Below are 12,145 nucleotides of genomic sequence, written 5' to 3'. Positions count from 1 at the left end.
TATTCCTCCCATCTATCAGGTTTTCATTTAAACTAATACAGATGAAGGAGAATCCATAGCTTAAATAGTCCCTTAAGATTGTCTTCTTTCTTTCCAAAGCATTTTCACTTACACTGTCTTTTTCAACCTACAAAATAAAATAGCCCAACAAGTAAGAAATTTATTCCCATTTTAGAGATGAGAGGCTCTCTTCAAGAGCCAAAGTGATTTTCCCCATCACCCAATTATTGGCAGAGTTAACATCTGAACTCAGGGATCTGACCTCACTTCTAGTCCAGTATTCTTTCTGCCATTGCATGCTACCTCACAGAAATAGAACCTACAAATTTTCTTCCAGGAGAGACTTTGTTTAACCTCTTGGCACATTAACAAATGCTTGACTACTGATAGACTTGCCAACTCAATATCCCCTGCTAAGGCAGCATGATGTAGTGGAAAGAGTGGTTGGATCTGGATTCAGAAGTGACATGGTATGATAAGACGAAGTGCTGGACCTGGAGTCAGAAAGACCTGAGTTCAAATTTTGCCACAGACATAGATATCTGTGTGACTATCCTTTAACCTCCCCAGAGTTCATTTTTTTCCTATGTAAAACTAGGGAATTGAACTAGAAGGCCTCTAAGGTTCCTTTCAGTTATACATTTATGCTCCTATGGTCTTTTTTTTCCCTCCCAGCAGTTAGTAAAAATGAAGAGCTATCTTCTCTGGAAAAACCCTATACATAAGAGGAGCTAGGTGGCTTAGTGGATAAAAAGCCAGGCCTGGAGACAAGAGATTCTGGATTCAAATCTAACCTCAGATACTTCCTAGCTACCTAGGCAAGTCACTTTACCCCAGTTGCCTAGCCTTTACCACTCTTCTTCCTTGGAGGCAATACTGGACTTTAAGACAGAAGGTAAGCAGTGAAATTGCGCGTTGGCTCTGGGAAGGGGAGGGAGGAATAGAATATGATTTTTGTAACCAAGGAAAAATGTTTGAAATGGACCAAATAAAAAAATAAAAAGATAAAAAATAAAATAAAAGACAGAAGGTAAGGATATTTTTAAAAGCCTATATATAGTACTTATAAGTCAAAGTTACTTCCTTCAGCCTTGCACTATATCCCCTTTCCCTTTAGCCATCTCTCCTTCAGATTGATCTCAGCACTCTCATCACTGCCACTTTTAATTCCCCCAAGACCTAAATTATGTGTTCAGAAATGAAAACCTGTCTCTATCCATTCTCGGCTTGCCTACAGCACCAGGGAACTAGCCAGGTACCACCTAGAAAAGCCATTCTGAAGGGCAGGATCTTGCAGACAAGTCCTGGATAGACAAGGCAGGTCATCCATTCCTCGGAGAGCTGGCTCAGTCCTATTAGCAACCTCATTCCCCTCCACTTTTTCAACCAGAGCATTGCCCCAGTAGTTAAGTCACACCTTCCAAAGTAGGACAAAGATAGGCAGAAGCAAGGAGAAGGGGGAGTGAGGGAACAGTGTCACCCAGGCCCGATGAGATCAGAGGAGAAACCTCACCTTCTGGGCCACTGGGGCCAATATGAAAGCCAAAATGCCCACCTCAAGGGATCCAGCAGCCCCACTCTGAACATTTCACTCTCCAGCTGCCACTAACTGGGCCATGTTAATATTCAGGAAGTCAATCAATGAGCAGTTGAACAACCTACCCTTCACTGTAGGAGGGATTGGCTACCTACTATCTGCCCTTCCCTAGAGAAGACACAGTCTCTGTTTACAAGGCAACTTGCTCAGGGGTCAAAAGAGTAGAAAATAACACCAACTACAAAGGCAGAATACAACTCATCTCTAGTTCTCAGTTTCCCATCTGACAAATGAAATGAGAATAGATGATCTCGAAGTTCCCTCCAGCCTCCAGAAGTTATGAATGAATTGTTTAAAACCGTGCAGCTGGCATAGATGGGGGATGCTTTAGGAGCCCAGGTTGGAGGTGGAGTAGTCAGAGGGGCTTCACAAACTCAGGAGGAGCAGGCTTTGAATAGGGAAAGGCTATCCTATCAAAAGGGAGCCTTCGATTCCATCCAAGGCATGGCCCACAGCAGACACTATGGCACTCTGGACTATCCTCACCGTATCCTGTATATAGCTTGTTTGCATATTGTGTCCCCCTTTAGACTGTGAGCTCCTTGAGTAGGGGCTGCCTTTTAGTCTTGTATCCCCATCACTTGAAACAGTGCCTAGCACATAAGAGCAATTTTTTAAATGCTAGTCTGTCATGGTTAGCATAGAATTCCCTACACACGCTCATCCAGAACTTACTCACCCTCTCAGTATCTCATGGAAGGGGGTTTGGACACTAGCAGGAACCCTTTTTATAAAAAGTGACTGTATAGTACAGGGATATAGTTTAGAGTTTGAAAGAAGTTTAAACACAACCTAGTCCAAACCCTGACTATTCAGATGAGAAAACGAAGCATGAGAGGAGAAAGAGGCTAGCCCAAGGATAGCCTAGCCTAGATATCAAGGGGCAGGCATATCTGAGACTTGAACTCAGGTTTCCTAATGCCAGATTCAGTGCTTCTTTTTCCTATGGCATTACCATTCTTCCCAGCCAAACAGTTTTGCCAATTAATAGTAAGAAATGAGGCCAACCCTCAAAGAAACTGGGCTTCCAGCAAGGGAGGAGCCTGCATGGTGTGGAAAACATGCCTGTGTCCCATCTCCAGTTCTGGCTTTCTTTTCTTTCTTGCTTCCCCTAGACATTTGCTATGGCAGGGAGGCCAAATGCTGTCACTTGGCTAATTTAAAAACAAAAGAACTGTATCTGCAAAGCTAGCATTAGGCATGTAGGCCTCATGCAGCAAGTTTGGTACTATGTTGATTTTGGCTGTGGGAAGTGAGGGAAAGACCCACATAGCTTGAACTTTTGTCTAAACCAGAAGGTTCTTGATTTTTGTGTGTGTCCCCTTTGGACCCCATTGGAAGTTTAGTGAAGACTACAGACCCCTTCTCGGAAAAAATGGTTTCTTGTCTAGAATTCATCACAGAAGGTTCAAAACTTAAGTTGGAGATTAGTAGAAATCAAGAAGTAATTCTGCCCCCCATCCATATTCATGGATCCCCTGCAATTTATCCAAGGGTCCCTTCAGGGTCTGTTAAGAAATGCTGGTCTAAGATTTTGACTGCTCATTCCCTGACCTCAACCCATAATCCTCCACATTCTAGTAGGTCCACCAGGTTAGAGATCTCTACAAAGGAAGGTGTCAAAGAGTCTCAGTGGGGTTGAGGCTATGAAATATATTTCTTTCCTCTTGAGAGATGTGAAATGACTACAGAATACCTCACATACTTTCTAACATTACTGATGTATCATTTTGTTTTTCTTAGTTATTTCTTCTTGTTATTGTTACAAAGGTGGATTCTATAGGGATGCTATTAATAAGAACCAAACTATTAACTGGCTTTTCATAATGCTTTAAGGTTTCTGAAATACCTGTTACCATACATTTTACATTTACACATATTTGAACATTATAACAGCCCTGAAAGCCATATTAGATCTTATTCCCATTTTAAAGATGAAGAAAATGAGGTTCAAATGTTATGACTTATCTACAATCATACAACTCTTAAGGATCATAGGGGTGAACTCAGGTCTTCCTGATCCCAACTTCAATAGACTATTACAGAGGCAATTATATTTTTAAAAGCCATCAAAAAATAATTTAAAACTAAATTAGATTAAAGGTCTGTGTTGAGATATTGCCAGGGAAGCAGCTGAAGAAGATGGCAGGCTAATGTTTGGATTCCCAGCTTAAACCTTTGATTCTCTCTTCTGGATCACACTCTATGGAGTGAAATGGTAAGAGATACACAGTAAAGGCCAGCTCCATACTTACCCCAATGACCAGCTACAAGCAGCAAAAATGACCCCATTTCTTACCCCTGCCCAGAATCTGAGATCTGAAGGGCAACTCTCAGCCAAGACAGTACATTGAATATAACTAACTTCCCTGATGGGGTAAAAAAGCTAGAACTTCTTTTTTTGGCTTAAGGAGGAAAATAAATAGCGAGAGTATATTAAGGTAAGGAGAAAAGAGGAACTGAGGAACTGAGGATTAAATCCCAGCTCTGCCATTTACTAGCTCTGTGACCTTAAGCAAATCATCTAACTGCTCTGAGCCTCAGTGTCCCTATCTGTAAAATGAGAATTGTTCTACATGTTCTTTAAGGTTCCCTTTAAACTCTGAACTTTATGATCCTGCTTCCTCCCAGATCAAAAATGTTCCATGTTTCTGAGGGCCTTTAAAAATAGGATTGGCTCTCTTCCAGCAGAGGGCTGGGAATGTGTGGTGTATTCTCACCAAATACCTGTTGACTTGATGGGTGGTACAGTAGACAGAATGCTAAGTCTGGAGTTAGGATTCATCTTCCTGAGTTCAAATCAGACCTCAGATACTTATTATCTGTGTGACCCTGGACAAGTCACTTAACTGTTCACCTCAGTTTCCTCATCTGTAAAATGAGCATAAGAAACCAGCAAGTAAACCCCAAATAGGGTCATGAATAGTCAGACACTACTCAAATGACTCAGCAACAAAATGACTTCTCTACAAGCATATTTTTTTTAACCCTTATCTTCTGTCTTAAATTGATACTGGTTCTAAGACAGACAAGCAATAAGGGCTAGGCAATTGGGGTTAAGTAATTTTCCCAGGGTCACATAGCTAGGAAGTATCTGAGGCCAAATTTGAAGGGAGAACCTCCTGTCTCCAGGCCTGGCTCTGCATTCACTGAGCCACCTAAAGACACCGAAACAAGTTGATTTTTGATGCGTGAGTCTGCCTCAGAAGCAGGGAAATGGGTAAGCCCAATCCAAGTCCCAGTCAGCCATGACTCCATGTTATTGACAATGAATTGATCTAATAGCTACTATCTAGTAATTAAACTAAAAATTAAGGGAAATACTGAGTGGTGCTGTGGGAAAAACAATGGATTTGAGATCAGACCTAGATTCGAATTCTAGATGGAAGCTAGATTCCATCTCTTACAAAGCTAAGACTTCTTTTAGCTTTTTCATGGCAAAGATACTAGAGTGGTTTCCCATTCCTTTCATCAGAACATTTTACAGATGAGGAAACCAAGGCAAACAGGGTAAAGTGATTTGCACAGAGTCACAGAGCTAGTAAAGGGTCTGAAATCACCTTTGAATTTTGGAAGAGACTTTAGGTCCATCACTCTATCCACAGGGATTTCTTATCTTCACCAATAAAACAATTTGTTCTGGGAATCAAATGAGATAAAAGTGTGGGCAAACCTTAAAGCACTATGTAAAGAATGGCTATTGTTATTAAAATGAAAATTAGATAACCCCAGAATTCTCTTAAAACAAATATAATCCAATTCCAGACTTCAGGGCATTATTTCCAAGGGCTTTTCACAGTGAATAGGGCCACCCCACAGTTCCCTAATTAATGGGTCTCTGCCCCAGGCACTTTGAGAGAGGCCTACTTTAATAGAGGTACTCAGATTACAAGAGGAATGACCTGAATTCCAAGTTTTAGGAGCCATTTACCCTTAAGTGGGGAGGGATCTAGAAAAGTCACCCAGAACAGTCTTCCTCCAGCAGAGGACCACTAACCAGAATTTGAAGCTCTCCAATTGAGCCTAAAAGAGAAGTTGAAAGAGCAAATTGGCTGAAAGAGGCTGTTTTATACACTCCTATAAAGGGAAGACTAGGTAGCACAATGGATTGAGTGCCAGGTCTGGAATCTGGAGGATGTGGGTTCAAATCAGATGTCAAACAGTTCCTGGATGTATTACCCTAGGCAAGTCCCTTAACCACAACTGCCAAACCCTTGCCACTCTTCTTAGAACTGATACTAAAATAGATTATTAGGATTTTAAAAAGAAAAAAATAAAACAAGTGTACATACATGACTATAAGCCACAAGCCTCTGGCCCACATTAACCGAACCATTCATCATTTATCCAAAAGGGCAGGATGGAGATGTCAGTTGGAGAAGTTCAAATCTTTCACCCACTCCGAAGCACATAACCCAAGAACAGGTTTCTTAGCCCTTTGTTCCTTCAGTCCCTCAACAAACTAAACTCTAGGATTTAAATTTTTGGATAATCTCACTCCAAGCAAGCCCCAGGGTTCAAGGATTCTTAAAATGGCTCTAGTAGACTCTGTTCAACAGGCAATCTGTGGCTAGAACCAGACCCCTTTGTTCCCTGAGCACCTAGGTTTGGCTAAAAGGGGATGGAGGCTGGGTGCCATGCTGCCCAGCAGTCTGATTGAGCAGTGAAGAGTTGAGGTTGTGCAATGCACCACGGGTGCCTGCCTGCCTGACTCTCCTCCATCCCAGAACCTGAAGGATGTTAATCTCTTGCCTTCTGGGTTTGGGAGGGGGGAGGGGAGTGAATGGAGGCAGCACTGCAGTGGTGAGTGAGAATGACACCCAGGTGTTTCGTTCATGCCATTTCTGCAGAGGAGCCTGGAGCCTTGCTTGAGGACTAGCATCCAGGGAGCTCTCTTGCCCTCACATGTAAAAGAAACAGCCCAAGAGACCTACAAACAATCCATAGGTTTCAGAAACAGATTGATAACCCTGAGTTCAAAGTGCTAGAAATAGACAGTGACCATGGTGGTTACAGCCAAGTTGCCATTAACCCCTCCAAAGCCGGCAGTTCCTATCAGTGAGAGGCAGCAAGGGAGAAAGGGTATCAGTTGGGGGATGGAGATTCTCACAGACTCAAGAGGGGAGGCTGCAAAGTTTGAAAGTCAGTCAAGGGATGAAGAGGATATGAGATACCCAAGTGGATTCAACCTGGAAACTGGAGGATGGAAATGACAACTTCTCTCCTCTCCCAGTTCTGAATACTTTTATTGTTTAATCCTAAGAGATAAGAACAGGACGAGCCAATGAAGAATTCTCCCTGAAAATTCACCAGTCAACAAGGAATCTTCCCACTCAGCAGGCTGAGCTCCCAGCTCTCCCTCCCTCCCCCCCTCCACACTCCTTCCTGTGAGGAGGGGGGAAATCAGCTCACCTTGCCAGTACAGGGTGATATATGAATCACCCACCCTCTGGAGCTACTCCCAAATCAAATGCCTATTTGCCAGGGTCACCAGTTTGGTGCTGCAAGGAGCCCCTCTACAGAAGAAAGTTCTCCCCACCACCCCACCCCACCCCACCCATCCCTCTCTGCAATTCACGTTATCACAGCAGTACTAATAATCTTGGTATTAGGAAGCTACTTTATAACAGTAAAGAGGGCCTTCTAGGACACATTATGCCCAGGCCTGAGGTGTGGGGAGTGTTGGGGGAAAGCAGAATGGGGAAAACTGAGACATCTAGAAAGAAGCACAGAAATCCACATCTGACAGCAACAGCACATGGCCCAACCCTGGTCAGAACTGCGGGGCAGGGTCGGACTTCCGAACAATAGGGCCAGGTGTGAAAGCTGGAAGCAAAGAGAAAAAGATTCCCCTGCAGCCCGCTTTCTAAATCACCGCAGCCAGAAAAGGAGAGGTGTTAAAAAGGAATTAAAGCGAGGAGGAGGAGAAGACCAGGTAAGAAACTGAGGAAGGACAGCTGAGGGGAAAGGGAGGGAAGAAAGGGAAAGAGCTGCGTGGGGAGAGGAACAGATAAGGATGGGAGGAGATGAAGAAGAGAGGAGGAAGAGATGGGGGAGGGGGAAAGAGGGGAGAAGGAAGAAGGAGAGGTAAGAGAAGGGAGGAGATGGGGGAAGGGAGGAGAAGAGAGAAGAAAAGATAGGGGGGAAGAAGAAGGGGAGGGGAAAGGATGGAGATGAGGGAACGGGGGAGTGGGGAGAGAGGAGGAAAGACCCTCCATACTCACAGTAGGTCTTCCTGGTCAGTTCTTCTACTACTTCAGGTTTTAACTTGCTGTTGGATTTCCCCATTCTCTGTGGCCACGTCCCCCGCCGGGCCCGAACCGACTAGGGCATAAACCCCGGAGCGGCTCCGGGCCCTGCCGGCTCTCCCCAGTCCCGCCGCGGGGGCTCGTCCTAGGCGGCCCTGCACCGACTCGGAGCAGGGGACCGGCAGGCGGTGGCAGGGACCTGGCAGGGGTGAGGGGCGCTACGGTGTCTTTGTCTCTAATTCTCTCTCGGTCCTGGACCAAGGTCCTAGCTAGCTGAGCACTGCGCGCCCTGAGCTGCGGGAGGGACTCCGAGCGAGGCCGGGGACAACGATCCGGAAAGGCTTTTACATCCCCAGCCGGCGGGGAGCTGGCTCTGCAGGCCCGGGGGCGGTAGCCTCAGTCCCTCTCCTCCTACAGCTCCCAAATTCTGCCGCCCGCCCGCGGGGCTCTGCTGTGTGCGCTGGCTCCTGGAAGAGGCCCGGAGGCGTGGGGGCGCGGGGCTGCGGGGCTGCGGAGCCTCTCTCCCCCTTCTCCTCCTCCTCCTCCTCCTCCTCTTCCTCCTCCTCCTCTTCTTCCTCCTCCTCCTTCTCTTCCAAGAGAGCTCTGTTGCTGTGGTTGTCCCTGGTTACTGGACTCCCTAGCACATGCTCTTTACCGCGGGCCCTCTCACTCTCTTTCTTCCTCCCTCCCCGCCTTTACCAGCCAGCCCAGGCTCTGCTGCCGCCTAGAAGGAGGTGTTAACCCCAAGCCGTCAGTCAGCGTGACTGCTCCGAGCTGGCAGGGCGGGGTCCTCTCCCCTTTTCCCTACCCACTTACTTGCCCCATTTCTCTCCTCCTCCTCCCCACCCACTCGCCCCTTCCATTTCCTCCCCTCATTCCCATCCATCCGCTAAATTCCTTCTCTTGTCTATTCCTTTTACGTCTTTCCCCCCTTCCTTCCCTTTCCATCATCTCCTCTGCCTTTCCTTCCCCCCTCCCCGCCCCTCGTTTAGTGACTTGGTTCAGGTTTTGCTGAATGGAAGATCTGGGTTCAAATCCCACCTTAGACACTACTCTCGGTGACCGTTTTCTTCTCTGTAAAATGGGTTGAAAGAGCAGTTAAATTCGATGGCCTTAAGGTTAAGATTCCTCTTAGCTCTAAATCTATGATCCTATGACCTCCCTTTTCTCCCCACCCCACTCCCATTTCTTTCTTCTTCCTTCTTTTAAACAAAATGTTCTTTTTCTGGATTAGCTGGAAAATAGAAATCAGGAATCCCGGACCAGGCTAAGGGGAACCCCTTCTCCCTTCAAATTCAGTCTAGGGTTACCCTTTCCAGACAATCATTGTCCATTCTTTTGGTATCTATCTCCCCATACACATACTCCATTAAACTGAGGCCAGACTTTGCAGTCACAGTGCTTCTGGGAGGAATATCTCACCTGTAGACAGGCTTCTTCAACAGAATTTACTGGAGGAGAAGCTTTTGGTCCTTTGGGAAGGTAAGGTTAGACTCACTAAACTGGAGAATATTTACAAACTATTATATCAATGAGTGTAAATAATAAATAAGACTATAGATTTAGAGCTCAAAGGGATCTTGTAGGTAATTCTGTTCCATTCTTTTCATTTTACAGATTATGATGAATGCATTTTAGATAGCTTTAAGCATTTTGCCTTTATTTCTTTTCATCTTCACAATTCTGGAGGTGGGTCCTCTAATCTACATTTTAAGGGGGAGGGAACCAGACTGGGGGGGGGGGGCAGTGGATTGTGTTAGATCTGAGTTAATATCCTTTCTCTGCTACATACTGGATATGTGCCCCCAGACCAGTTACTTTGTTTCTCTCAGCCTCAGTTTTCTCTGTAAAATGGGAATAGTAACAGCACCTGCCTCACAGGATTATCTTGAGGATCAAATGAGATAACATGTATAAAGTTTTCTGAAAGACTTAAAGTGCTATATAAAATATTACCAATATGGGAATGTTATATATGATAGCACATGTATAAACTATATCAGATTGCTTATGGGGGGAGGGGGAAGGAAAGAATTTGAAACTCAAACTGTTTGAAAATGATCCAAAAAATTTGTACATGTTTATTTTTTTTACATGTAACTGGGGAAAAATAAAACATTACTTAAGAGTTTTTTTAAGTGCTGCATAAATGCTAACCATTATTATTATTAAAGGATTTACCCAAGGTCACACAGGCAGTATGAGATCAAGTTAGGATTTGAAGCCAGGTCTTCTAACTCCAAACCCCAACTCTTCCACTGTACCACTGTAAAACGTCCTTAATTATCCATGAGGAAAATCAAGTCTCTGCCCATTCTACAGTTTGGAGATTATAAATTATTTGAAAGGAAATGTGGAGATAGCTAATAGATAGAGAACAACAGGAGATCCTGGGTTCAAATTTGACCCTGGATACTTCCTAACAGTGTGTCCCTGGACACAGTATTTAACCCCAGTTTTCTAGCTCTTGCACTCTTCTGCCTTGGAGCCAGTATTCAGTATCTTCTCTAAGACAGAAGGTTAAAGTTTAAACAAAAGAAAGAAAAGATGAAATGGAGAAAAAAGGAAAGGAGGGAGGGAGGAAGGGAGGAAGGAAATGTGGCTTTATTATTTCCAAGTGTGGTGGAGATTAGAAATGGAAAAGAAAATGGACACTAAGAGAGGGCCCCTCTGTAAAAATGAAAACATTTGCCACTATGTAACAGAACATACAAAGGTATGTGTTCAACATTGCCAATTGGGAGGAATACTTATTTTCACCATCAATCACCAAGATTCACCGAAAAACTATAGTGAAGATGGAATTCTCCAAAATAGACCTATTGCTGATCCACAAAGGAAGCTACTAAGTGGGAAGATGGATCTTATAGACTTCATAGCAGCAGAAAGCATATCTGGTCTTGGGCAACTGTGATGAAGTGGAAAAGGCATTGGATATTGAGGTACTGTCTGAGATCTGCCATTTACATCCTGTATGACTTTCAGCAAGTTGTTGGTTGGTTGGTTAGTTGGTGTCCTTGTTACTCAAATGACATCACTGTGCGGGTCGTGTATTTGACTGTGGCTCTCTTCAGTCCAACATGGGCTCTGAAAACTACCTTGGGCTGAGCACAAATAGCCCTATGAATATTACTTTCTCTCTGGATGCCCCTGGTTTCTTCAACTGTTAAAATGATGGAGTTGGCCTTGAAGATTTATGAAATTTCTTCTAGCTCCAAATCTCTCTGACCCTATAACTTGGGTTGAATCTAAACTCTGCAGGTGAACAGCTTTGTGAGTTTCGGTAAGTTGCTTCCCCTTTAGGATCTTTGGTTTCCTCATCCCTAAAATACTTAAACAATCCACCTAGCAGGTCTATATTGAGGATCAAGCAAAATGATGTATATCACACTTCAAAGAGTCATATAAATATAAGCTATTACAATGTTAGGTAAAAGATGCTTAAAATCCCCCTAGAGAGAAATTCTCCTGGGCCATCTTCATGAAAATGCAAGCATATCTAGCAGCCATCAGTATATACAAACATGCTTATTAAGACAATAAAGTGGGAAAACACAGAGGAATATCAGTGCCAGGGATACATCAGTTCCCTTTGGGAAAATGTTCTGACTGAAAAGATGCCACCTGGAATTCAAAGTTCAAGATGGGGAGAAGTGGTCCAGTTTCTCCTGAGGTGAGTTGGAGAAAGGGAAGAAACACATAGTCAACTCTCACAGTGAAACTATCTAGTTGAAATTTATCTCTGTCAAACAAAGACATGTGTCATAGCTACCCAAGTCTCCCTTGTTCTGATTTGGGACATATTATGGCACATGAGGTCCAACCAGGAGCTGGTCCGCTCTACTCCAACTGTAGACTAACTTGAGTGGTATCTGGATTTTTTTACCTACACAGCTATCATCCCATATTTTTCCTCCATTTTGTGGCTAGACTCTTTGAGAAAGCCATCTTTACTTTATGCCTCCTTTTCCTCTCTCCATGACTCTGCAGTTTGGCTTTCTGACTTTATTATTCAATTGAAACTGCTCATTCCAAAGTCACTAATGATCTCTTAATTACCAAATCTAATGGTTTTTCCTTGTTCTTCTTGACCTCTCTGCAGCTTCTGACACTGTCAATCATAATTTTCTCCTTAATATTCTCTTCTTTCTGGGTTTTCTTGATGCTAACCTCTCCTGGATCTCCTTGTCCTTGCCTTGACTACTTCTCAGTCTCCATTACTGGATATTCATCCATTTCATGGCCACTAAGCATGAGTGAGACCCAAGGGTCTGTTGAGGCCCTCTCCCTCTATGCCATT

General features: G+C 44.0%; 1 protein-coding gene across 1 annotated transcript in view; it reads right to left on the bottom strand.

Annotated features, from left to right (window-relative positions):
- NCS1 (neuronal calcium sensor 1) overlaps nt 1-8,731 on the bottom strand; it is a 97,212-nt gene extending 88,481 nt beyond the window's left edge. Inside the window, exon 1 of the mRNA XM_001364447.4 lies at nt 7,822-8,731. Coding sequence (XP_001364484.1) covers nt 7,822-7,885 — 64 coding nt within the window. The 5' untranslated portion in view covers nt 7,886-8,731. The remainder of the gene's footprint in view (nt 1-7,821) is intronic.
- Nucleotides 8,732-12,145: the final 3,414 nt, after the last annotated feature.

Source organism: Monodelphis domestica, chromosome 1 (assembly GCF_027887165.1).
Source record: "Monodelphis domestica isolate mMonDom1 chromosome 1, mMonDom1.pri, whole genome shotgun sequence".
NCBI lineage: Eukaryota > Metazoa > Chordata > Mammalia > Didelphimorphia > Didelphidae > Monodelphis > Monodelphis domestica.
Note: the sequence above shows the minus strand (reverse complement) of the source record. Positions and strands in the feature narration are given on the sequence as shown.